The sequence below is a fragment of the Cygnus olor genome, chromosome 1, assembly GCF_009769625.2.
Source record: "Cygnus olor isolate bCygOlo1 chromosome 1, bCygOlo1.pri.v2, whole genome shotgun sequence".
In the NCBI taxonomy this organism is placed as follows: Eukaryota; Metazoa; Chordata; class Aves; order Anseriformes; family Anatidae; genus Cygnus; species Cygnus olor.
The window spans coordinates 1904574-1931956 of NC_049169.1; the positions used below are offsets into that span (position 1 = coordinate 1904574).

Sequence of the window (27383 nt, forward strand, 5' to 3'; positions counted from 1 at the left end):
TTACAATATCACCTTGGATGCCAGGAAGACCCTGCAAAACAGGAGAGAGAGAGACTTGAGAGCCATGCTGATTTCTCCGTTAAATGCCATTATTACAGAGTTTGTTAAAACAAATACATACCATGAGCCCTGGGGGACCAGGAGGACCTGTCCGCCCCGGCCTACCCGGCAGCCCAGGAATGCCATCCTTCCCAGGCAGGCCCTAAACATGTGGAAAGTAATAGTATGCAAGTTATGGCTCCAGACCTGCAAAACCAAACATTTTCAAGCAGCACTAGCTTTCTGCACTGCTTCAGAGAATCCTTCGTTGCCAGCACAAACACACACACATGCATCTTTTCCTTTTTGCCTGATTTTCAAAGCCAGCATGAAGATATATCAAAAAGTCAGCATAAAAGATCTGAGAATGATTCTTTGCTAGATCTCTTCATTGTTGCTAATAATTTAGTTGTATATCAATTAACCAAGTGGATGATTCATGAAAATGGACTCACCCTCTCTCCTTTCTCTCCCTTCATAACAAACCCATACGAGTCGTAGCCTCCACGAGTTGGTGAGCCCCTGAAGCTCTTGAAAGGAAAAGAAAAAATGAACAGATGATCAGAAAATCATTATCCACCAAACACAAACCAGACTGACCACGAAGCACTGACTAGCATACCCCTTATCTTATGCAACAGAAGTAAGGCTGACCACCCAGGAGACTGATTCATTTCCTCACTAAGGGACACAGTTTAGTAGTGACACTCAGTAGGTCAGGTTGATGGTTGGACTTGGTAATCTTGAAGGTCTTTTCCAACCTAGATGATTCTATGATTCTATGTATTATTTATAGTGTCTTCAGTTTGCACTGAAATTTGGAGAATGGGATGGAGAACCTGATCACCTGTCCAGAGCAGTGACCAAGATGTTTTTCTGAACTATATTCCCCTGAATCAGTGAACGAATTCTTACCTTCAGACACCAGGGACCACAAGCCTCCTCTCCTTTTTGGGGGTGTGGTTGAGCTGATGATGGGGCAGAGAGGTGTAGCTTGCTCTCCGTGTCATCAAACGGCAAGTGCTTGTTGGCTTCATGTGTGGCAACCTACAGCATGGAGTTCGAGTTAGATTAGTGATCCTCCAGGTTTTGGGGCCAGACATCAAAAATTGTCCCTCAACATGTCTCAAGAGGTTACTGTGCTTTTACATCACCAACCTTTTCATTGAAGTAACCATATCACTGTTGGAGAAAACTACAGACAAGCTCGCATCCTTTCCAAGGACCAGAGCTAGAAGAGGGCAATGTATTTTTAATACATTCAAATGCTCTGCCCCTGCAGTGGCCTTTCACAACAAAACTTTTGAAGCTCTGTTCTGGCTTCTGTAGTTGACTTGATTTGAAAATTTTTGTTATTCATCTCTAGGGCTGGACAGTAAGTGAGGTCAGGTTTGGACCCATTTTCCTAAATCTGCTCTGTCCTTGCTTTCAAACTTTACTCGGGGAAAGAGATTGGCCTCGTGCATGACCCATGGTAAGGAGTCTCTTTTATTCAAAGGCCTGTGAAGCAGCTCACCTCCCCATTAGGTAATTGGGCCCCTGAAGGCTGAGGATCAGAGCAAATGACTTCTATCAGCTCTCGGAGGATCTGGGGGAAGTCATCAAATGTGTTGACGTAGAAAACGTTCTGGAGGTTCTGCTGCAGCAAGATGCTGTTGAGCTCAGCAGGGTCGGCTCCTGAGACGCCCACAGCAATGATGCGGATTCCTGGAACACATCACTCCCTCAGTGGAAGCAGAAATGTCTAAGATCAGTGTCCAAATCCCTCACTCCACTTGCCTTGAGAGAACTCACTGACAGCAGTGTGTGTGAGTTATAGCTAAACCAAGACACTCAGGCTAAGAACAGGAAGAAGAAAGGATGAAGAAGTGAAGAAAGCCAATGATGCACTCAAAATGCACAAGTGGTGTAACCTTCAACCCTCTGGAAATTCAGCCTCCGTCTGTACATGAAGGAGAACCAAGGCCCTAGGGAAACACAACAGGGCAATTCTTACCCAAAGCATGGGCTACTCTGGCTGGTGGCAGTACATCGTCCTGGGATCGCCCATCAGTCACAAGAACCAGCATGTGAGGGAACTCTGGTCTCATCCCTCTGGAGGACTGAAATAACTCCTTTAGCATGTAGGTTATACCACGACCTGGGCAAACAGAGAAAGGCAATATGTAAACCTACAGAAGTGTTAGGTCTATAGGGAGGACCTGTGGGGTCTTTTCCATGCATGGAGGAGAAAAGGTATGCGGCGTGGTCCCATAAATAGATTGCAGATCCTAGCATGGGGCAATGTTTTTTGAGGGAAGACAGCAGTAAATCAGATTGGCTGAAATAGTTCAGATTGTTTTCAGCAGTTTCAGTTTCGGAAAGAGAAAAAATACATTTAGGAGATTTGAAGCATTTTTCCTATATTTTAGGGAAAAAAAAAATCACAGAATTCCCAGTTCCAAATTCCTTTAGAGAGATCAGAAAAGTTTTCTGAAGAACTCTCCCCCAAGCTGAAATGGTTAAGAAATCCCAAAATAGCACAGAAGTCTCCTGTGAGCAGTAAAATGCCTTCACTGACACAAACTCCACAAAAAAGAAGGACTAGAGGCAAGGTTACCTAAGAATTTGCAATCTGACCTGTCTCACGCCGACTTTCTCTAGCCAGTCCTGTGTGAATTCTTGTATTCTGACCAGCCCCATTTCTCTGTGTTGCTAACCAATACCACTAAGCCAGGATGGGATATACAAGCCTTCATTCAACATATACAAGTTCCTCAATGCTTCACTTTATGTTAACTGACTGGAAGATATTTAGGTGGGCCACTTAAAAAAGATAAAGTTAAAACTAACTATCTTCAGTTTCATATTACTGCTCATGTACCTTTGGGGAAGCAGGAATACCCCACCATCCTTCTGGGAATGAGTAGGTGGAAAGTGCTGTTTGAGTTTTTAACCCTGTAAGACAAGTGTCTGCATTTCTGAGATGCTGAGCTGATGAAGAGCTGTGTTATTTGTACAACAGTGGGAAACAAAGGACGTTTATGTGATGACACTCCATAAAAATAGGACCAGGTATATTGTTTTGTTGTTAGGGTAACAAGGCAATAACCATTGGCATTTACTGATTAAAATGTGCATAGAGTGAGTAATAAGGATGCTTCAGCATCAACTATCCTTATCTAATGTTTATGGGTTTGGTCTCCAAGCCAGGTATAAAAACCTCCCTCAAGTATAGGCAAGGTTATAAAAAAAATGAAGAGAAACCCAGTAGCAAAACTAGGACATGGATAAAGGACACCAGGCCATCCCTGGGAATAAAACCAAATTCAGCCCTCTGTTCTCAGATTTTACAGAACTTTGGACCATAACTTCCTAACCAGGTAAATAGGTTCAAAACGTTCCCTGTCCCCTTGCCTCTGTCTTGGGTCTACCCCACATGTGGGCTTGCACTTGTACACCTGTTTTTGTGTTGCCTCCAGTGTAGTGCAGATCCTTGATGGCTTTCAGGGCGCTGTTGCGGTCCTGGTGCTGGTGGAAGTGGAAGGCTGCCCTGGGCTCCTCGCTGTACTGTGCAACAGCAACCTGGCAAAGAAAAGGGAGGCAAGGGAGATAAATGTGGAGGGATCAGGCACAAAGCAAAGGTGCCATCACTCAATAAATCGCCTTGATAATACAAATATTTGAATTGCAATAGAAGTGGAATGAAGCTGTGTTTCTTAGAGACTAAAAACAGGCACAAAAACATCTGTCAGGTTGGCAGACGATACATAGGACACAATTCAGATGCTTAAGCATGGGCAAAGTGCTATTTTCTACTCCTATTTTCTACTCTCTAGGGCATCAGAAATTTCTGCACAGGCTGGTAGATAGAGCACAGAACCAAAGGGAAATACACTTCTGGCAGCTCATGGCTGGGTGGGAGCATCTCCTGGTGCAGCATCTCCCATGGCAGCATGCATCCCTCCTGAACTAAATTACCTTTAGGCAAAGTGCTTATCCTCTCTGGACCTCAACGTGAGTGAGCAGACTGCTGTCATTGCAGAGGTGAGCAACAGGTAAACACTTGGAAGGAAAACATGTTCAGGAAACAGAACAGATTCTTGCCTGTGTCCCTTCAGGCCCAATCTTAGGGAAATAGGAAATGATCCGGAAGAGGAAATCCTTCACTTTGTTGAAATTGCTCTGTCCAATACTTGAGGACTCATCCACCAGGAACCCAACGTCTGCTTTGAACTTGCCACAGACTGCAGAGGGAAAAGAGAGTCTCTGTAAGCCATGTGGTCCTGAAGCAGCATGTTTCTTTCTGCTCAGAACAATAAAACAAATCCAAGCATGGGTATCTTCTGTGACGCTAAGTGTCAATGAGTGAGCAGGCAGCACCTTCACCCCCCAGGATAGAGCTGAGTGCTTAACTGCGTGATACATGCTTTGTGTCTTCCATTTCCCCAGTGCTGGCCACTCTAACTTCTCAGTGAACAAAGATTAATTTGACTCCTGACACCAGAGAAGACCACGATTCCTGGTGGTTAGACCCCCTTTATCATCATCATCAAATCATACATAGATACACACTCACTTGGCCCAGGGAGAGTTGTCAGCGGTGCAGACACTATGGTGGTGGCTGGCAGGGTGTCTGGGGTTGGTGCTAATGTTGTGGCCATGGCTAGTGGGAGAGGAGTGGTCCTCACATTGCTAGGAGCTGTGATTGGGGATCTCCTTGCAGCCAATTTTGTAGAAGTCACGGGAGAGACCATTGCAGTTGAATCTGTGTGAGGTCCTGCAGCAAGAGGCAAACGAGGAAAAGATGTTTGTTAACCCCCTCTTAGTAATGATGCAAAACACCACAAGGGTAGAGAAGACAAGAAATTAGCCTTAATAGCAGCTACCTAGGGAAAACTACTACGTAACCTTCCTGCCTTCATACCTGTTTGTGCAGTGAGTGTTGTCTCTGGTCCCTCTGTATTTCCAAAGACTGGCCTTATGGAAAACAAATACATCTCCTTGGAGCTCAGCCCTGTCACTCGGTATGATCTCGAAGCTGCTGATAACAGTTCCAGGGAAAGATCAGAAGCTGGAAAAAAGGAAGAAACATACATTAACTGGGAGGCAAAGAAGCTCAAAAAAATCCCATGTCAGGAGCATCCCATCTGCGACTGACACCACCTTCGGCAAACAGGAGCTTGAGAAGCAGATGAGTCCTGGGCTTGGTAAAATGGATCTGCAAACTGCAATGGTCAGGCCCTAAACCAGCTGAAATAAGGTTGTTCGCATCTCTCTGAAGTTGAGAGGGATGGAATAAAGCCTGATGCTTGTGCAAATGTTTAGAGAGGGCATTTGGTCCAGGCACTGAGCTCTGTGACTGTCCAATGAAGGAGTATTAATTACGGTTTGCAAAGGCTGGCACGTATAAAAACAGGATTCTTTTTGTTAATGAATAGAAAGCTTGCTGAAAAATAGAAATAAACATAACTTGAGAAAAGTGACTGCATACAATAGATAGTTTTGCTTTAAAGTGATAGGAAAAATCTGTGAAAATGTCATAACAATGTTTTGACATTTTAAAAGTGTCTTATTTTGGAAATACTGAAAGATGAGTTTTGACATTGTTCAAAGTGAAACTTGTACCTTTTCATTCTGAAATAGCATTTTCTCTTAAAAGAAAAGAACGCTAGTTTCTAGGGAAATATATCAAATTGTTGTAAATAACTTGTTTCAACCGTATTAAATGTTCTTCATTACCCCAGAATAAATTTTGGAAGGGAGGTTTTCTTCCTTTAAATATATATATATTATTCCCTATTGCAGTTTGACTGAAAATCTTCTACTCCTTCATTTGGGTAGGCAAGTCAAGACAATAATTATCACAGGTGTGTTGCTATGCTGCCTGAAGAGATTTGCCTGAAGAGAAACATAAGCTGAGAGCTCTGCTGAAACACAGATCTAAGGCAGCCCACTCCTCACCCCTGCCTAATACCCCCAAAGAGATAAGTAAGTTTAGCTACTTTTCCATTTCCTCTGTGCCATTGTGTATCACTAAAACCATCTGTTTCACATGATGGGGCTTTCCCACAATCAAAGTGTATGGTTACCATGCTCATGGTCTAGAAGAAGCAGAAGACTTTGTTGGTGGATGGAGGCAGGAGACACCTGGATCACACCCAGGATGGGATGCACAGCCCAAGGCTGCCAAGCACATGCAGGAAGAGGTCTGCAATCACTGGAGGAGGCAGATGGTCTTTGCTGGAGACAGTTTTTGAAGAAGAGTGAAACTGATGCTTTGCAAGGGAGAAGAGATGTGAGGGTCAAGGAGCAACTGGACGATTAAATGAACTTCTGCATGTTGATTGAGTGGATGCAAAAAAACATGGCTTTGGTGGTCTAAGAACAGTCAAGAGAAGGTAGGAAGAAGAGAGAGGAGGGCAAGATTTAGGTGAACTTCTCCAAGGTCCCTTCTGTCACATGGGGGATGAAGACTGGCTCTGGATGGAGCCCCGTTGAAAAGTATAATGTATGGGGTTGGTTTTATGTAACATGAGAGGGAGATCTACAGCTGGGATGACCTCCATCTGAGTAGAAGAGGACCCAGTCTTTTACAGGGCAGGCTGGTGAGGGTAGGCAGGTAGGGAGGAGGGCATTAAGCGAGCTTAAAAAGGCAGAAAGGGAAATGGGTAATGAATGAGAATTCATTTAGCAAAAAAGTAAGTTGCTGAGAAGAAAATTAATCAAGGCAGCAAGAGAAAAAAAAAGACAAAATTCTTAATTGCCTTTATACACTAATGCTGGCAGCTTGGATAATTAAACAAGAGAAATTGGAATTACTCACTTATGAGCATAAATTTGATCTTGTTGGTACTATTGAAACTCGGTGGCAAGATTCATCTGATTGTAATGTTAAATCAATAGTTATAAACCTATTTCAGAAGGATCGATTGAGTGAGGGCACAGTGGGACTGTCAGATGTGGTATTATCCATTTCTGAGCCCCTGACAACTCTGAAACCAGTGATTTTTGAATACTTACAGATCGATATTTTAACAGCATGGCACAGGAGAGGAACAGTTGCATTAGATCACTTAAGTCACCCTAGAGAGCTGAATGTTCAGTTCCCTAATCACTTACCTATAATATGTAGAGCAAAAAAATGATGTTATCACAGGAGACTTCATCCTGAGTGACATATGCTGCAAGTCTTAAGCTGCCAATACCAAAACGTCCTTGGAATTAGAAAAATTAAAGCTGATGACCTGGTAACTCAAAAAGCACTGCAGGGAGCACAGGGGAATTGCATCAGATGTTTTCCTTATTGACTTGTGAAGTTGAACTGATCCCTAGCAAAAAAGTTAGTGGCTGAAGCAACAATGACAGGAAACTTGCTATATCCAAAAAGGTTAAGCCCACTCCAGAAAAAAATGGTATACCTGGTACCTTAAAACAGTAAAACTCAGTAAGGCCAAATCAATTGAAAAAGAAAACAAACCATACACTAAATCTGTGAGCAATGATTATGAAAGTTTTAAAAGTTCTTTACTAGATAGTAAAGCTTTTAAACAGATAAGAATTAAGGCTTTATGGATGACAAAAACAGACTTTTTTTGATTCACTGCAACTATTCCTGATGGATAAGCAGGGCCTCTAGAGGAAGAGAAATTGATAATGCCAATCAGTTTTTTTTTTCCTAAGCAATTTTCACTTCTCCTTTTTCTTCCTCTGAGGATTTTTCAATGGTCACATTGATCATCTTTTCAACCTCCTCAATGAGACAGTTTTCTTTTTTCCCTCTCTTTTTCACCCAAATGAAATTGAGATTAATGGATATGGTTCATGGAATACCTGAAGAGTCAACCCTCTGTTTTCATGTCCAGATGGGTTCAGCAGTGATGCCATTAACAACAGCATCATTTAACCCTGGCCAAACTGGGAAGCACTTGGAAATAATAGTCATGATGCTAGAAGGAATCAACGGTCACTTAAGGCTGGTTTTGGGAAGAAATTTCCCCTTTATTACCTGCCCCTTGCATCTTCTGCTGCATCAGCTGGCTCTAAGACTGAATTGAACACACCACAAGGTAAGCCAGATTTCTCCATGGTCCATCCTCAAATCCTCTTGGGTGATGGGGTAGCTCACAATGGAGAGGTCCAAATTACAAACCATCTTCCTTTCCCCACCAAAAAATGGTTACCTGAGGACAAGCGCCATGTTAATAGGTATGTGGATGCACCAGGAACAGCCGCCCAAGTCAGCAAAACACTGGTCTCTGCAGCTTCCTGCACCGTGAACTCGGTCACTTTGGATAAATCCACTGTTGGAAAAGAGAAAGAAAGCAAGCTTAGGGAAGGTAGAAGCTCCCACCAAGAGCTTGACTGAGCTGAAAGGAAACAGATGCATCCTTTGGGAGATTCTGATCCAGGCCCCACTGAAATGAAATGCAAAAAGTCCAGATAGAAACGATGAGCATGGAGCATATCTGCTCCACTTGTCCACAGCTCCAGCTGCTGGTGAATATCTGCCCTAGGGTAAATATCCTTTAAATATCCCTTATTAGAAATATTCCTTAGCCTGTGACCAGTTTTCAGAGCCTTTTTACCTCTTAGCTATCATGTTTCTGATGAGACAAAGGAGTCCCTGCAGCACTTTAAGGGTTTTCCAGAAAGCTAAGGCAGATCCAATCCTTAGCTAGTGGGAATTGGTGGCATTTTAGCAAATAACCATCGACAAATCTTCAGCCTAGCCTGATGGGTGTTTCTCTAAACCATTTTTTAAATTCAAGCTGTTGGGATGGGAAATGGAAATTTATGCCTGCTCACTTGTGCCAGATGCTGGTACTCCTTGAAACCCCAGTGCTATCTCCACACCCCCGACCTTCTCCAAATCTGCCTATTCTGCAGCATCAATCAAATTGCATGATGCCACAGTGTCATGAATGGTTTGCCTTTATCTTCTGGAAATGGTGTAGATATTGTAATTCAACAGGTAATTCGAATACTATGGGTCACAAAAAGGGCATCTCTCGATGATTTTTGGTGGGTGAAGCCAAGCAAAGCCCCAACATTTCTCAGTAATAAGATGAAAGGACCAATATACATTTTCTGGCACAGTGGCTGGTGGGTGTCTGACAGCCAGCATTGCTCCCTGTCCATCCCCACCTGCTGTCACAGCCCCTGGCATTGCTGTAGCACTGCCCTTGTCCCCCCTCTGTGGTCTTTGTACTCACGGGTTTTGGCTGTGAGGATCGTGGGGCTTCCTTCCTGGCCCCTGATTACCGCAGACACGCAGACAGTGTAGGTGGTGCCCTCCTTCAGTTTGGGGATTGTGAACGAGACGGTCTCTGCTTCAACCAACTGTGAGGTTTCCAAGCCACCTAACAAAAATTGCAGCCACACCAAAAAAACACAATGCTACATAGAAATGGCAGGGTGATTGCTATTGACAGTTATTGTTACAGCAGTTTCTGCACACAGATCTTATAGGTCCTGGCCAGGGAGGATGTTATAAGCTCATTTTACATACAGAAGAACCAAGGTGTGGGCAGCTGAGGGATCTGGTCACAACGGCATCACATATGCTGCTGGAAGGGAACCGCTTCCCTGACTCCCCAAATCCAGCTATGCCTAAATCCGACCAATATCTACTTTGCAAACTAAAACCTGGCCAAGTTTCAGGGCTTCAAACTGTCCCCAGACATTATAGTCCCCATCTACCCTGATCATCTGTGGGAAAAGAACTGAGCTGAGCTAAGCTCATGTTTTCTGAGGATCTTTGTGCTCTGTCCTCATATTGCATCTAAGAGAGGAGGATGCTTACCATTGAATGGCACCCAGGATATCTTATAGTGAGTTACCCCTGGAAGCCTCTTCCAAGACAGCTTCAAACTATTTACACCAGTGTCAGTAATCTTCAGATCTTGGACTGTCTGGATGGGGTTGAAGTCTGCGAGAGATGCTGCAGAAATGAACCAGGATGAGATGTTGTTGGGGTTTAACCTGGTAGACAGCTGAACACCACACAGATGTTTGCTCAGTTCCCCCCTGCCCTGCAGTGGGGTGGAGAGAAAATTGAAAAGTGCAAGAACTTCTGGGTTGAGCTAAGGATAGTTGAATAAAAAAGAAAAAGAGGAAAGGAAAGGAAAGGAAAGGAAAGGAAAGGAAAGGAAAGGAAAGGAAAGGAAAGGAAAGGAAAGGAAAGGAAAGGAAAGGAAAGGAAAGGAAAGGAAAGGAAAGGAAAGGAAAGGAAAGGAAAGGAAAGGAAAGGAAAGGAAAGGAAAGGAAAGGAAAGGAAAGGAAAGGAAAGGAAAGGAAAGGAAATCAAGAAAAAGAATAAAAAAAGCAAGCGATGCACAACACAATTGCTCACCACTCACAAAATGAGCCCCAGCCTGTCCCCGAGCAACAGTCACCCCCCACCCCAGCCAGCCACCCCATATTAATCGTTCAGTGTGATGCCATATGATATGGGATATCCCTTTGGCGAGTTGGGGTCAGCTGTCCTGGGTCTGTCCCCTCCCAGCTTCTTGTGCACCCTCAGCCTCCTTGCTGGCAGGGTGGTATGAGAAGACGAAAGTCCCTGGCTTAGTGTAAGCGCTGCTCTGCAACACCTGAAACATCAGTATGTTACCAGCATTATTCTCATCCTAAATCCCTAACACAGCACTGTACCAGCTATTAGGAGGAAAATTAACTCTATCCCAGCCAAAAGCATGACAGATGTCAGAAGTAACACCCCAAGAGAGTGCAGGGCCAGGACCATGAATCCAGCCCTGATGTCCCAACACAAGGATGTCTGTTCCACCAGGACATACCTGTGCGGTGAGTCAGAGTCACCTCTGGCCCCTCGGTCTTGCTGAAGACAGCCTGAATGCTGACTTTATACTGGGTGTCAGGCAGCAAGTGGTCGATTCGGTGAGCCAGCACCCTACTGCCCAGGTACTGAGTCTTGGCAACCTGGTTTTCTGTGAAAGAAGAGATACTTCAGAGTTCGTAGCTCACTAATGAGGCTGGTGGCATCTCCTCCAAAGGAAATAGCCATTCCTTGCTGTACTGTGGTTTCAGAGCTTTGGGGATTGGTTTCATAAATAGAAGAGCATGAATATGGAAAGAAAAATCTATCACCAATGGGTAGAGGCTCAAGACCATGTTTCTTAGTAGTGAGATCTTTTTCCTACCCCATGCAGTAGATAAGAAGTTTAGAAAGGGCCCTCCCATCACCATGGCCACTGACATGGGTCTGTGCCAAGAACATGTATGTGCACCCTGTCTCTGCTCACCTTTGCCTGCTCCCACAGGGCTCCAGGTGAGTTTGAATTTGGTGGCAGCTGCTGTGGCACTCCATACCAAAGACAGGCTTGTGTTGGTGTAGGATGTCACCTTGAAATTGGAGACGTAGCCAAGAGGAGCTGCAAGATGAAGACAGGATTAGATGGTGCTCACCATGTTCAGCATTGCCATATTGCCCCCCTCAAGCTGCAGCAACAGAGGTGGACATACAATGGTTCACCATGGAGGGACAATCTCTGGCTACCAACTGGATCACCATCTTTCCCTATTTTAGGTGAAGAATTTGCATCTGCTGCCTCTTGTCCAAGCAACCTGGTCTCCCAGCACGTCATTTTGGAGTCCCCATTCTTTGAGGCAGGAGACAGCTGCCTGTAACAGGCATCTTAACACGGTCCACCAGGCATCAAGGACCATGTTGGGATGTTCCTCTCCCTGCATCTCCCTGTAGCAGAGTTTATCAAGGTCTTTTCTCTTCCAGCTGAACTGTTTGACAGTGTAGAATACTTTGGCCAATGGTATGGATTTTGGAATGCCTGAAAGTTCAGTGAACGCAGATTTGGTGGTTCATATTTGAAGCTTTGTCCAAGCCCAAGGCACATGAACATATCTACTGCAGAGCATGCTGACTCCAGTTTGCATTTGAAGACTCACAAGCAGAAAACCCAGAGCCTTTGGGATTCCTGCTCTCACCCATCAGGTCAGCAGGGAAAAGGACCACCACCATGGTGCCCCTGACATGAAGGAAAGGCGATGGCAGTGAGGTGCCGGAGGCACGGTGTAAAGCTTTGCAGGGACACACGAGGTTGAACCAGACACACAAGGGCTGTGTGCCGTAGTAGTTATTTGAGTGCTCTGCCCATACTCACATGTCCTGGCTGAGGTCGTGATCCCTGGTCCTTCCACTGAGCCAAAGAGCACATATAGTGAAATCACGTACTCGGTGTCATGGGCCAAGTTGCGGAGCCTGTAGGCTGTGATCGACTTGTTGAGGGACAGCTGCCGAGGACGGTCTTTGCCAAAGAATTCTTTGCAAGAGAGGGAAAATAAAATAGAATAAGATAAAACTAAAGAGTCTGGAGAATGCCAGGTTTTCCCCATCAGTCCATCTCTGTCTCAGCTGAAGTTCTGTTGGAGGACATCTGGGGCACGAGAGAGTTTCTGTGTGGTTGTGTATTTGAATTTGGATTTGAATGACTAGGAACGAACCAAACTAGCCAAGAGGAACCAAAAGAATCAAACCAGACATACTGTGTTTATGTGGCAAACTTTTGGTAGTGGGGGGGCTGCAGGGGTGGTCTCTGTGAGCAGAGTCCAGCAGCTGCCCCATGGCAGATCAGAGCCAGCTCCAACCAGCTCCAAAGGGACCTGGCGCTGGCCAGAGCTGAGTTGAGTGATGTTGGTTAGGCCTTTGGGAGGAAAGAGAAGGGAAAAATGAAGGGGAAAACCCTGCTGCATTACAGCAGCTGGGAGAGAGGAGTGAGACCCAGCCCTGCAGCCCCCAAGGTGAGTACAGCAGGAGGGCAGGAGGTGCTCCAGGCACGCAGCAGCAGTTCCCCTGCGGCCTGTGGAGAGGCCCCTGGTGGAGCAGGCTGTCCCCCTGCAGCCCATGGGTCCCACACGGAGCAGATCTCCACGCTGCAGCCCGTGGAGGAGCCCCCGGTGGAGCAGGTGGATGTGGCCTGGAGGAGGCTGCGGCCCATGGAGAGCCCCCGCAGGAGCAGGCCCCGGGCCGGAGCTGCAGCCCGTGGAGAGGAGCCCACGCAGGAGCAGGGGGGCTGGGGGGGAGCTGCCACCCGCGGGGGACCTGTGCTGGAGCAATTTGCTCCTGACAGATGGACCCCATGGTACAGATCCTTGTGGGAGCAGTTCTTGAAGCCCCCACAGGATCAGTATGGGAGGGACCCCACCTGGAGCAGGGGCAGAGAGGGACCGTGAAGGAGTGTCGGGGACAAAGTGTCAGGGACTGACCACAGCCCCCATTCCTCGTTCCCTGTGCCTCTTCGGGGGAGGAGGTGGAAGAGGTTGGTTGGGCGCAGGCATTTTTATTTTGTTTTTAGTTTCTCACAGTTCTAGTCAGGAGCTGGTGTGGTTGATACAGGCTGGAGGAGAGCAGGGTCTTACCTGGTGTAGGACCCCAAGCCACTCGGTACCCAGTGGCCCCAGCAACTGAGTCCCAGGAGACCAGAGCACCACTGATGGATATTTCACTCACTTTCAGCATCTGCACAGTGCTTGAAGCCACTGCAAGAGAGCAGAGTTGCCCAGTTGCATCAAGGTCCCCACAACTTCTAAGTGACCCCCAGACAGCTGTCTGCACCAAACAAGCAGGGTGGTGACCACAAATGACATCAACTCTGTGCTGCCAGCACATCCTCACCCCATCCATGTCCATTAGGGCTGGTTCCCTTGCTCACACCCTGCTGCAGGGCACCCACCTGTGGTTGCTTTTGCGCTCACCACCGGTCCCTCGACATCTCCGAAGATGGGGTTGATGGTGACATTGTATTCTGTGCCAGGCTGCAGCCCCTGGATCATGTAGTAGGTGTAGGCGTTGCTGAGGTTCACATCCTGGATGCTGCCCTCTGCAAAGGGAAATGATAGGTGAGGTCCCTCAGGTCAGGCCAAGGAGGACCCCCCATCTGGGAGTGTGGTGGGCAATCACACAGACACTCAAGGACTATCTCGGTTGCCTGAGATTAAATGGCATTTTGTCCTCCTGGCCTGCACCTGTGCCCATGAAGTCCTCAAGCCGAGGACAGTAGGGATGGTGCTTAGCACACATCTTGGTTGAGGAGGTAATGCATATACAGATAGAAATAACCCACAAGCATTTGGACAGACCTCAGTGATCACCAACTGATCAAAGTGGCTTAGGACTTTGCAGGCCAAAGAAAATAATTGAGGTAGAAACACAGAAATTGATGTACATGGGGCTGTGAGCAGTCCCTTAAGAGGGTCCACACACTGCCCAGCTCTGGGTGACATGCTGCTGGAGCCATCCTGCCTTCCCTCCTGGACACAGGAGAAAACTGATGCCACAAACAACATTTTCTCCATGTTAATCCTATTTTTGTATCATGGACTAGAAACCACTCAGCAGAACCTCTCAGCATCACTCCAGAGGGAATCACGGACAGAGAAGAGTTAAAACCTAATCCTTGGGGGTCAGACCCGCCTTTTCAGAGGGGCAGAGAGGGGCAGGCAGCAGCAGGTTGGGATTTGGGGAGGGCTGCCATTTACAGTTTGGTCACTGGAGGGTGCCATGTCCCCATCTTCTGCTTCCACCAGCACCCTGCGCCCCATCCCCCTCTCCCACCACCCCCTCCACGGACCTTCTCTCCGTATCAGGCGTTCATTTATTTTTATCTATTCTCTGTCAGAGAAGAAAAATCCACATCCTCCAGCACCTGGGATGGCTGCATGGGGACGGAGAACAGGTGTCCAATCCCAATGCCCCTGCACCCATAACACAGGCTGCTGGGATGGGATGGGATGGGATGGGATGGAGCATGGGAGAAGGACCCCGCAGTTGTGAGGGAGGACTGTCCCTTGGGATTTTTGTCACCTCTGGATTTGGGGTGAACCAGTGTTCAGTAAAAGAGCTGCTCAGCTACCACAACCCCAGAGCAGAGGTGATGTGTTGTTGCTTCTTCAGCTGAGGACATCGCTCATTGTCCCCTCAAGATGTGGCAGGCTAGGCACATGCTCCATTTCTATCTGGGACATCAAGCAAAGACTGGCCAAACAGCTGAGTTTTGGGGTGTGCCTTGATTTTTATTTTTATTTTTATTTTTTTCCAGAGAACCATTCACTACAAAGCAATAAAAGCAGTATTATATCCTCCCCATAAAGATTTTTCCCTTCTGATGACTTTCAGAGCTGTTCTCCAGCTAACCCCCCGTGGGAGATATCTCCTTATTTCATTAGCATGGGAGCTGAGCCAGAGGAGAGAGTGCTATTTTTTCAAAGCCTGTGATGGAGCCCAGGTGTCTCGATACCCATCTCCTCTTTGAACCACAGAGACATCCATCTCCCAAGACCAAAATACGCCATCGGGCCTGATTTTTTAACTTCTACTCCCCCACACCAGCAATGAAAATATGTTTGGGTTCAGGGCAGGGGAGAGGCTCCAGCTGCTAGCGCAGACCTGTTTTCAAACACTAAAATCTGAGAATGAGGATGCATTCTCAGGGGGATATGGAATGCTGGAGGCGAAAGTCAGGTCTTGATGCAACAGACCCAAAGAACCTGGGTCTCTCCAGACTCTTGTTGCACGGCTGGCACAAAGTGGGCAGTGCATCCAGTGCCTGGGGACTTCCCAGCTTGGGCCTCCCCAGCTCCCTGACCACCAACGCCTGCAGCCTGCTCCCCTGTTTCTACCTGCTGATGTCCAGGTGAGCCTGTAGCCTGTTGCTCCCCGGACAGGGCTCCACCTCGCCTGCAGCGTGTCAGTGGTCTCGTTCTGCAGCAAGATGCTTTTCACGGGCAGGAGCTTCACTGGAAGGACAGGGAACAAATCTTTCAAAGCACCTACTGAGCAGCAGAGGATTTTGGTAGCTGCTCTCCTTCTATCACTGTCCCTCCAACCTGTCTGTCAACAGAAGAGGGATTTCTAAGGGCTCCTGCTTTGCCTGGAAGCTTGAAGGCTTCTTGTAAAAGCACTGGCAAAAACACTCAAATCTGTAGCCATTGCTTTACAGGACCAGTACCTCTAAGGCACCAACCTTGATTGTTTTCTGCAGCGTGGGTGCAAAACAGAGGGTTGAGTGAGCCTCTGGCAGATCTCCCACCTTTCTGCCCCAGCAGCGTGGTGGTGTTCAAGGATCAAAGGGAAAGAGCACGGCTCAAAAACGGAGTTAGGAAGGACGTGTTGAGCACTGCTCTTTTGATACATGTGTAGCTGCTGTCCCCACCAACTATAAGGTGCTTATCAACAGCAAAGGGTTTGAAAGCAATGCGCGGGGCAAGAAGGGGGCAGCCAAGGAGTCAAACCTCTTACATGTTCTCCCCACGGCAGCCACAGGCTGGCTTGGCCCCTGGGGGTACACGGCGTAGATGCTGACGCTGTACTCTCTGTCCTCCTGCAGGTTATCCAGCACATGGGAGGAGATGTCGCCCCGCAGAACTTGTTCGTAGGTCATTCCCGGTCTGTTAGCTGCAAAACAAGGAGAAGAGGGGTACTTGAGTATGAAAAACATCCAGGATAGATCTGGATATGATGGTGCAAATGGTTATAAGGCATCCACAGCATCATCCCCACCTTGTCCTGCAAAAGAAGGTCCTTCAAAGGACTCTCTTCTTCCATCCCAGGGGAACCACAATGTCTGGAAGAAGCTAACCTGGCCTCCTTCCAGAGTAATGCCAGGAGCACTGTGGTGCAGTATTCCTTGGATAAAATGGCACTTTTCCTGCCCTCGGCTCACTGCTCCTCTTAAAGCAAACGCCGAGAAAACTGAACTCACCTCTGGGGATGTAGATCTTGTAGCCTTCCAGCTTGCCCAGGGGAGGTGTCCAAGCAACCTTCAAGCTAAAAAGTCCTTCTTCTATCACCCGGAAATTAGTGACTGGAGGCACAGGTGCTTTGGGGTACAAAAATAGTGCAGAAATGGATAGGACAGTGCTTTAATAAAGCCCCACATCCAAGACCCTTGCAAATATTTTTGTCTTCAAAGACAAAGAGACACAACAGTAAGCAACGCCTCCCTATTGCAGCAGCTATATCCTCAAAAGTAAACTTCCCCCTCTATCGCACCCTTGTCCACTTGAAAAATGAGCAGAAAACCCCCATGTCAGCGTGCCTGGGGGCTTCCTCTTTGAACGGTGTTGCAAGCTGTGAAATATCTAACCATCCATCTATCACGAGGGCATTGCCTCGTGAGCAGATAAAACTGCAGTGGTTTCAGGCAGGCTGAGCAAGAACATAGGAATCAAACATTACTTGAGCCCATGGATGTTTCTCTTACAAAGAGGAGCCCATTTTGATCCAGCCAGCTATGGCAGACAGATTTATAGCTTCTACCTCTGCCTTCATGTTGGGGATAATAAGAGGAGAGATCAAATGACTTTATTTCTACCCATAAAATCATTCCATCTTCTTTGTGGCAAGTACATATGAATCAACCTCATTGAGGCTCTTTATTTATTCATCCTGTCAGAGATCTTCCCTCAAGAAAACAAGCAATTTAGACATTGTGGGGTTGGGGAGAAGAAACAAGAGGAAAGGAAAAAGGAATAATTATTTTCAAAATGCCTTGGGCAAAGCAGACTTGGTGCTTCATGCAAAACAGGGAGAAAAGTGGAATTGCTGTGCCCCTTTACCCCTTAAAGACCCTGAAAGTAGTGCAGAGATTTCTGAGCCAAAACCTGCTCCATCTATCACATCTGACCCAGTGCCTTGCACTGCAAGAGTGAACTTTGTTTCCAAGAACTTTGTCATTATAGCCAGCAATATGAAAGCAAAGGAATTCAGCATGGCAGATCACAATCTGGAGGAAGTCCAGATCATTTCATGGGACCAGAGATCACTTCTTGAGGCATGTCCTAAAAGCCATGATCATACCACCTTGGTGTTCTCCTTGTGTGAAGTGAAACTCTAAGTGTGTACATGTACATAGTGCCAACCCAAACCTTTTGGACAGTCCCACTTCCAAAACAAGGTGTTTAGAATATAAATCTCTCCAGAACCCCAGTGTCTGTGTTTCTAAACCCACGGTCTCCAAAGGCTTCCTTCATCCCAGGTACGTGGGAGGTACATTAACTAAGTCCCAACCTGGATTCGTTAAATCCCACTGGTTATTAAATCAGATGATATGAGCTACACCCTGTGCTTTCAGGTGCTGTGTGGGTTACTCTGCACCTGCTCAAGAATGCTGCACATCATACCAAGAACCACATATGCTGTTTTACTTGAGATATTCCTCCTACCCCTCCATCTCTCACTCCTTGTGCATATGGTTTTTGGGTGGTTCTCTTCCTGTGCCCACATGGATGAGTGACGTGTGGGGGTGACTGCAGAAGAGATACTCACTAGTCTTCCCCTTGACAGCTGCTGATTCCCCAAGGGCATCTGTATAGACAGCTCTCACCGTGAAGACGTACTTGGTGTTGGGTTTCAGATCAGGTAGCAGCACGGTGCGTTTGTCACCATCCACTGTGATCTGTCACACAGGGGGACAAAGGACATCGTTACACCTCTGTGACGGTCAAAACACCCATGTTCACAGCAGGTTAGGAACACAAGGCTTCTCCTCTAGTGCAAGGTGCTTCCATCGGCAGGAGTCTCTTAAAATGTACTAATGGATTTTATGTACATTGTAATCCTCAAATGATATCTGGGTTCACATGGGACACGGCACTGACATGGGACAGTGCCAAGGGTGGGTTTCATGGGATATCTCAGAAGAAACACCATGAAAACAAGAGCATGCACAATGGTGAAGGTGTTTCCCAGTACTCACTTCAAAGACAATGGAGGAAAAGCAACTATTTTTGACAAAGAGGGTTTCTTTTAGAATCATTTTCACAGAATCACTTAGGTTGGAAAACCTCATATAGGGAGATTTCAATGTAGCCTGAGGGCAAGAGAAGTAGACCTAACTTTTGGGTTCTTACTACGTTCTTATGAGATTCTGAAGCAGTCAAAAATGATCATTCTCGTTAAATGCAACCTTAAAAATTAATACAATTAATAATCTTAACCTTAATACTTTATGCTTTCATAGGTTTGTTCTCTTATTGGAAATCAGAGCTCTTAGGCATACATCTTCCATCCTTCAATCCTTTCAAAGCATCCTTCAATGCTTTCACACTCTGTGCAGTGACCCAGCTGACCTGGAGTGAGCTGGCACACATAGCATCCTCCCTCTCACAAGGACATGGTAAATCGCAAACCAAAACATGCAGAAACTTTACCAAGGCAAACAAACTTGGTGGCAAGAGGAATAGGAGCTGCTATTACGGAAGCTGGCTGAACTTATTTGAGAGGCGGTATCACAGAGGTAAGGAAAGAAAGGAGCAATTCCTATTAACCTGTTCTTATTGATCCTAAAGGAGCTTGTGACAGTTTGTGCCATATTGTCCTTCCACTCTTCCTTTCCAAATGACACACCAGCAGACCTGATGGTCTACCTACAGAGCTTCCCTTGAAACAAGCAGCTCCAGCAGTTTATGGCAATGAACTGGGCTGTGACCGGGGTGGCTGAGGGACAAGGTGCCATCTCCAAACCAGGCTGTGCCATCAACAGCCCCAGAATAGGATTCATCTCGAACACTGAGACCCACAGCTGGGGCTCTGCAAGACGGGAAAGCGACTCTACCTGCCGCTGGTCCTCCAAAACTGGCTGCCCCGAAGGCAACAAGGGATGCAAGTGGACCCGGTACCCCGTCACCCTCCCTGTAGCCGGCATCCACGTGAGCCGCAGTGAGCTGTGGCTGTGCTCACTGACGTGCAGATCCTGGGGGCCAACGATCTTCTCAGCTGTGAAAAGAGAAAAGAAAGGTCTTTGGTTTGGACCATGATGCACAGGCCTTTTGTCGATGGAGTCACCATATTCAACGCAGAAAAAGCCTCTGTTTCCAGTCCAGAACCATGCAAGCAGGTTTTCTTTTGACAAATTGCTTGACAGCACAAGAAGGGAAAACAAAACTGTTTCTGGCTACGCTTGCCCTGTGAACACCTGCTTAAAGCATAGTATATCAGCTCCTTTCTGCCCTTCTCCTTCCTGCCAGCATAGATGGTTCTGCCAGAAAGCTCAAACTCTCCATGAAGCATCACAGGAAGCCCTGAAGAGATACAGAACCACAGAGAAAACAAACAAAAAAAGACGTTCTAAGGACTTGGATAAAGTTCTTCCAAGCTCTGCCCTAAGCTTTAAACTTACGTTTGTGTGCCAGGAAAGGGGCAGGAATTCATTGCCACCACCTCTATGTTTGCTGCACCTCTGTATCTCTTTGGTGAGATCCAGATCTGTTTGCACATCTCTTTGGCTGCTTTTTGCACCTGTTTTGAGGATGAAATTCCTTCTGACATGGAGCTGTGCTGCCAGAATTCACCACGGGAGGCCCATCACGAAAACCCCGAGGGGCAGAACTGCTGCCCCATTGCCCCAACAGGCAGTGAGAGCATCAGAATCCTGTATCACCAGACAAACCACGGCAATGCAGACACAAGTGAAAAACACAGGACCACTGCCCCTAAGTGACAGGTGCTCCATGGAGCTGGCTGCTCCTCTAGGGTCATCCAACCCATAAAACTCCCTTGTGATGAGACCAGAAGGGACGTGCGAGGTCCACCTCCGTGGCGTGGCTGGCACATCCAGGGACTGGGAAGTGGCTGGTTTGAGCAGGTGGAAAATGGGATAAGGGGAGAACCCCAACACACCTTGCACAGTCTGCTTGATGGGCCGTGGTGGCTCTGAGGCAGTGAAGCAGAGCCTTCGAGAGAGCTTGGGGGCCACGTTGTGGAGCAGGTGGAAATCGTCAACGTAAACCACGTGCTCTGCTGTGGGCTCAGAAGCTATTTTGTTCAGTTCCTGCTTGTCAGCATCCTTAATTCCTAGGCAAAGAAAAGAAGAGGAAAGGAGAACACCAGAAACACCAGTGGGGTAGGTCAGGCATTGGCAAAGGTCTTGCAAGAGCAAGAGGGAGGAACATGCTGCTCTTTGTGCTTTATGCTGGCTTTATGGTCATGCTGCCCACAGTGAAGGCTGAAACAAGGAATGGAGACTCAGTCTGTATTGGCAGTGGTGGAGCAGATGAAGCCTCTTCCATTAGGGGAAAGAAGCCAAGTTTTCCTCCTGAGGCATGTTAGAGATTGCCCCAGGGGACTTGGCACTGATGGGATGCTTAGGCTGGATAGTGAAAGGGAGGGGGTAGGATCTGGCCTCATCCTTCCCGTTGGATGCAGAGACGTTTCTGCCCTTCTGATGGATGATTAGTCAAAGGGACTTTGGGAGGCTGTGTGAAAATTGCTGCATCTTCCAGTGGTTGAATCAGAAAAGGAAAAAAGAAATCACTCATAATTTTCAGCTTGCATTGGTCCAAATTTGCCTGCTTGCTGTCTCTAATGGAACACCACCACCACCTCCTTTTTCTCCCCAACATACTTGCTGAAAGGAAGGGTTTGGCTTGTAATAAGTGGCTGTATTTAACCTGGGGGCAGAGGGGGCTGAAATTTTTCCTTTCCTGTGGAATTATTCTGATGGACACTTGAAGTCAGCCTCTAAACCCTATTAAGGGAAACCTTCAAAAGTAAAACCATTTCATTTTTGAAAATGTCACATCAAAACATTTTGACTTTTATGGAACTATTTATTGAACTCCTCCTGAATGCACAAGTAGTTTTGACAGATGCAAAACTGCAGATTTCCGCTGCATAAATCAGCGATTGACAACAACAACAAATATCCAAGCACAGCACAGATGTGTTTTTCTCCTACGTGCAGTAGTTGCTGGCGGCTGAGCCTAGAGATGGCTGCAGTGTTTAGAGGCGAGTGCTTTGTGCATCTGGAACCTTCCCTGGTGTGTAGACCGTGTGGTGGTTCACACACAGTAGTTGGTACAATGCTCCACATAGCTTTTTGTGTCCATACGTACCTACGGCAAATACTGTCACTCCCTGATCCTGCAGGACGTGGGCTTTGTCTTCAACTGAGTCGCTGGATTTCCCATCCGTGATCAAAACAACTACCTACAAGAGTTGGAGTCAGATCCAGAGAATGAATGAGCACAACAAGAGGGGCTTGAAGAGGAAGCTGCAGGATTTTCAAACCAACAGCCCAAACCTTGGATGAAGTGCATCCCCCTAAATGCAATGTATGATCTTAGGGCAAAAGAAAAGGTGCAGCACTGAGCTGTAAATGTGGGAAGGCCCTGGGAGGCAAAAGCTGGCTATGACAGTTTTAGACTCAATGCATGGGGTGCAAGGCTGCCTCATTCTTGATTTCAAGGCTGTCTACTGGCAGAGCAGAGCAAACAGCCTTGTGCGGTCTGCAAAGCAAGACAGAATGCGGTGCCTTCTCTTTAGCATCCTCAGAATTGAAAACCACTTAGAAAGTATGAACTAAACCACTGTTAAAAAATGATCTGATGGAACTGATGGCCCAAAACTTATGCCCAAAAGGTAGGGACACTGCCACACGCCTACTTTTTAAATAAGATTCCAGTTGTGTACTTGAGCTGTCCCTAAGTGGTGCAGGTGCATGCATACTGTTACCCACAGCAAATAGGAGGAACAGATGCTGCCACAACTTGTTTCCTTGTCTAAATCAGGTCCTGAGCCTGCTCAGTTAGCTTGAGCAGTAAGTGCTCTGAATTTGGATACTTAGCTGGAAGCATCTGGGACCAGAGCACTCTGAGTATCTCCATAAGGTGAGCCAGCCCTTGAAAATCTGCATGTGCCTGTCTCTTTCTATCACAGACCTGAATCTGAGTGGGCTCCTAAATGAGGTACCTCAACTTCAAGTCAAAAAGCAGATGGGGTGACTACAACCCAGCTGGCTCATTCATGCCCGCGGGTGGAGAAGTCAGAGGTCTGATCCCTGACAAGAATTACACCAGGGAAGTTGTCACAGAAGGTCGCTTACCTTTGCTGCATCCTCTCGCAACGTGGCTGGGCGAGACATGGCATGAGCTGCAAACGCCAGGGCAGCCCCCGTTTTTAGGTTGCTTCTTTTGAACGAGAGCTCCTGAATTGCCACCAGTATTTCTTCGATGGTCACATAATCCGTCAGTTCAATACTCATCCTGGGGGTGAGAGATGGGGAAGTATGGGGGAATAAAGGGCAATAAAATGCTGTCATTACAGCAAGTTTGCATTATTAATGGTAATGACCAACAATGATGATGACACTTAGATGGTCACACTAGGCTCACAGGCAGTCAAGAATTCTTCTTCACAGTGGTCAGGGGAACCCCAGAATCTTCTTATTTTAAAAATAGTATCTGAAATTGGACAGCAGGGTGTTTCTTGTGGCTGCATCAAATGCTACCCTCCCTGCCCTGGAAGAGTTCCCCATAGCCAAGCCCCTCTAGACTCTGGTGGCATTGCTGAGGGTTGAACTCTTGCTTTGCTCTTCCAAGAGTTCAACAAAGCAGCAAGAACTCTTTAACCAAGGGAGATGGTTGCTTAGCAAAAACAGTCCCCATTTAGAAGTGTAGGGCTATTGAAACCCACGTGTTTCTGGTAGATAGATTGACCCACCTTGGTTTCTCTCCATAGAGTGCCACTGCCAGCCGGATGCCTCCTTTGCCCATCACCACGTTCTCAAAGGAGCGGGCCATGCCGCTGATGAAGTCCTTCACCAGCCACGTGCTCTCTGTCTCCGCACCCTGGGACTGCCCCACGAGGAACAAGACATCGGCCACCTCTGCTGTCCTGCACACTGAAGGAGAAGAGCTCATCTCACATCAGGAAACCAGCCAGGAGATAAACCCCTCTGAGCCACGTGAACCCTTGAGATATTACAGCTAAGGGAGAGAGACCATGCTTCAGCCCAATGAAGTGGGTAAGCATGGGCCTCCCAGAGCAACAGGCTGCTTCATTCTCTCTAATTTCTCCCTAAGCTCCCATTTTGCTGTTCCCACCCCGTGAAGTTCCCCATTTGAAGCACAAACACTGGGGCCCATATCCATCAAGTTGGTAGACCACGCTGGCAGCGAGGGGACGTCTAGGGGTTTCGTATACCCAGAAGCTGACACCCACAACATGCACAACTGAAAATTGGCAATGTGGCAGCTCTGTCACCCTATTAACCACCCTGGTCTTCTTGTCATTAAGGTCTCAGAGCCATCATGAGGCACACAATGCAGACATGGGGCCACACATACTTCGCCAGTCCTAAAACAACCAGGTCCTCCAGTCTTGCACGGACACCCCATGCATTCAGATCTGCAATACTCTCCTCTTCCCAAACTGTCAGCAGCCCTGAGCGTGGAAAAAATGTCACATGTGAAGAATGAGCAATGTGAGAGTGCTTTCGGTGCAAGCCAGAGCTATCCAATGACAGCTGGCACTGAAGGGGCAGGTATATGGGGAAATTTGTTTAATGAACATCAAGGCATATTTCCCTTTACACTGCCCAGTCTTTTAATTTAATTTCACTTTCTTTAGGAATCCAATAAATACATTTCAAGGGCAGAAATCTGATGACTTTTAGGCATGGTTAAAGTAATGAAGTCTCTAAAAGGGAAGTTCAAAATTTGTATTTTCTTTGGCTTTTCTCTCCATTGCAGGTAGATGCTGAGTTCTTATTGTAAAGCTGCTAAAAAGTTGACTGCGCTGACTGCTGGAGGAAGACTTTTGTATTCAGGCTTGTTCACCAGGAGTGGACTCAACCTCTTCACATTTTTTCTCATTTTGTGTCACTATTTCTCTGGACTTGCAGTGCAGTTTTGGAGACCCAACCCACATCCAACCAGGCTGGAGCATTTGCTCCAGTTTGCTGCAGATATTTCAGGGTTTGCTGCAGAGATTTCAGGGTTTCTCATGCTTCTGCTGTGATGGAAAGCCTGCTTTAGCTCAGCCTCTTCAATTTACCTGCCTTTTACCCCATTCCTATGAGCAGGTTCCCCAAAGGGATTGGAAAGATGCAGGTTTTGTGATCTCCTTCATTGCTGCGTGTCCCTGATCGATCCCCTTTGGCCACGCAGCAGGAAAGAGGATCATTTACTGGCAGCAAACAGATGGCTCCCCAAAGGTCTTTGCTGCCCAAGGTTTTTGGTTTCTTCATTTTCCTTTGTGCCTCCTGATCCTGAGCTCTTTACAACTTGACAATTCTTTACTGCAGGAAAAATAATGACCGGCTCTTTTTGGTTTAACTCACTCAGCTGTGAACACAAAGCACTTTCCCCTGACAAAAATGGGAGATAATTATTTCAATTTCCCTTTCTAGAGCTCTCTTTTGAGATCTCCCTTTCCTTCTCAACCCTCCGTAAGTCCTTTTCAGCTGGGATGTCAGGGCTGTCTTGGAGGCAGCTCCACTGCTAACAGCAGGTCACCATAAGCTCTGCTCCTAGCTGCTGTTGCTGTTCTTGGATCTACCCCTTTGCCCCAGCTTGGACCTTGATGTCCCTGCTACCCTAGAAGGATTTTAAGGGAAGGCAATGCCAGTCCTTGTGTTACCACAAGAATATCCCAACAAGTGCTGAATGAGATGGAGAACGCTTTCCAACAGCTCTCCCAAAATCACCCACCTCTTGGAGCTGCTCAAGGCAGTGCACACAGCTCTTCCTAGAAAACCTGCATTTTTGGACCCGATCTGGAAAACCTGCTCAAAATGCTGTTGGTATCAGAGGTCCCTTTGCTACCCCTCCACATCCCATTGCCCCAGGAGCCTCCTCCATCCATGCCTGGTCCATGGGAGCCTTTCTCACCCTGCACAATGCTCCTGCCCTTGTTTGCACCCAGGGATAACAAGAAGAAAGACAACTGAGCTGCAGGAGCTCCACGAGATTAAATTGGGAAGCCTGGTGCCCTGTTCTCTATAAAGGGGCAACCAGACCCCATGTTGTGAGATGCTGAGCCAGGTGCTCAGCACCTTTCCAGAGGGGCCCAGCTGGGCAATGAAACCCACATCCATTTGCTGCCTGGATCAGGTACCTGAAGCTGTCACTGGGAACATGTGATGTTAAGCATATTTGGATGGGTACCTTCTGGAGAAAATACCAACACAGACAGCTATATTAATCACAGGGGGATATGATTTTATTTGAAATTTTCCATGCACCTCCAAAATTACCACGTTTCATCAATCACAGGTTTGCCAGAGACATCTGTAAACGTTGATTTATTGCACTGTTCCCAGCTTCAAATTAAATAGCATTATAGTTGACTATATTGGCTTAATTGATGGACAGGAACTTAATCAAGTTAATTCTGTAGCTGGTGCCAAAGCCTCCATTAACTCCTTGTTGAATTTGCTGAATTTACGCCAGGTGAATTCACACCCCCAAAGCCTGGGGGGGTGTTGCTGCAGAGGGATTCAAAGAGGAAGGATTCAGGCCCTTTGGCTCGCAGCCAGCCCCACAGCATTCCTGGGAGCTTGCAAGGAGCCTCCCCCTCCTGCAGGACCCCAAAGCTCCACAGATGTGGGATGGATCATGCTGCAACTGTGCAAGGCTTTTCCCCAGGGTCTTTTTGGTTCCAGCCACTCGTCCCCCAAAACTCTGTGGGCTTGCACAGTCAATGGGGAGCCAGGGAGGAGGCGAGCCCTCACACTGCTTTGCCTCTCTAGACAGCAGCAGGAGGTTTCAAGGCTACCTTGAGGTCCTCTGTCTCATATCCCCTGGGTGGTGGCTTGTCCCAGCTCTTGGAGATCAAAAGAAGAATAGGGAGAGGGCAAATTTTCCCTTTCTCCCCACCTTCCCCTGGAGCAGCTGAGGTAGGACAGTGTCAGAGGCTGGACACCAGGCAGACCCCTCATTTCCCCATAAACCAGGGAAAATCAGGTCCTGTCCAGGGACCAGCTGGGATGCTCTCTTAGCCAGCTGCTAACAACAAAAAAAAAGGACCCTAATGCGAAAGTCAAAGGCATCAGCACTACAGCTCACCCTGATGTGACATTAGCAAAATAACTGCTTGGAAAGTGCCTTTTTTTTTTTTTTTTTTCCTTCCCAATGTGTCTCAGCATCTCCCCCAACTACTGCATTCACGGTAGCCCACTTGCCACATACCTTCATGAATGGCCATGGCTCTGTAATGTGCCATGGCCGCTGCCAGGGCAAGGAGCTGGGCACAGAGCATTTTCTTTTCCCTTGGGAAGAAGCCCCTCCTCAGTCCCTGGAGTCAGCACGCAGCCTGGACAGTCATTCATCTGCAGAAGAAAAGAAGCTTTAAGGTACGCCATCCGAATGGGATGCTCTACCTGCCTGCTGTGGCAAGGGAAGCTTTCCTCTAGCTCCCAAAGCTCATCTTGACTTGGGGAATCAGCATTAAACTCCATAAACCCTCTCACTCCTCCATCTCTTTGCTGAGGCTGGCTGCAGGGGAGAGCTCAGCTTTGTTTCCCAGCACCTTTCCCTAAAATCACCCTTCTTCAGGCAATAATGACCACATGCAATTAAGCCTAAATGTGAATATTACTGCTGCAATGGAA

General features: G+C 47.2%; 1 protein-coding gene across 1 annotated transcript in view; it reads right to left on the reverse strand.

Annotated features, from left to right (window-relative positions):
* The window catches only part of LOC121060843 (collagen alpha-1(VII) chain-like), a 95118-nt gene that overhangs the window by 53691 nt on the left and 14044 nt on the right, over positions 1-27383 (reverse strand). The window contains exons 2-29 of the mRNA XM_040538987.1: positions 26962-27101; positions 23492-23672; positions 22875-23034; positions 21886-21979; positions 20672-20845; positions 19608-19768; positions 18320-18449; positions 16755-16871; positions 16292-16447; positions 15673-15789; positions 13728-13874; positions 13414-13533; positions 12159-12317; positions 11283-11411; positions 10818-10967; positions 9824-9961; positions 9234-9380; positions 8202-8321; positions 4946-5092; positions 4598-4798; positions 4126-4265; positions 3480-3603; positions 2036-2179; positions 1556-1746; positions 955-1086; positions 495-569; positions 122-202; positions 5-31 (exon numbers count right to left, since the gene is read on the reverse strand). Of these exons, the coding sequence (XP_040394921.1) occupies positions 5-31; positions 122-202; positions 495-569; positions 955-1086; positions 1556-1746; positions 2036-2179; positions 3480-3603; positions 4126-4265; positions 4598-4798; positions 4946-5092; positions 8202-8321; positions 9234-9380; positions 9824-9961; positions 10818-10967; positions 11283-11411; positions 12159-12317; positions 13414-13533; positions 13728-13874; positions 15673-15789; positions 16292-16447; positions 16755-16871; positions 18320-18449; positions 19608-19768; positions 20672-20845; positions 21886-21979; positions 22875-23034; positions 23492-23672; positions 26962-27031 (3732 nt within the window). The 5' untranslated portion in view covers positions 27032-27101. The remainder of the gene's footprint in view (positions 1-4; positions 32-121; positions 203-494; positions 570-954; positions 1087-1555; positions 1747-2035; positions 2180-3479; positions 3604-4125; positions 4266-4597; positions 4799-4945; positions 5093-8201; positions 8322-9233; positions 9381-9823; positions 9962-10817; positions 10968-11282; positions 11412-12158; positions 12318-13413; positions 13534-13727; positions 13875-15672; positions 15790-16291; positions 16448-16754; positions 16872-18319; positions 18450-19607; positions 19769-20671; positions 20846-21885; positions 21980-22874; positions 23035-23491; positions 23673-26961; positions 27102-27383) is intronic.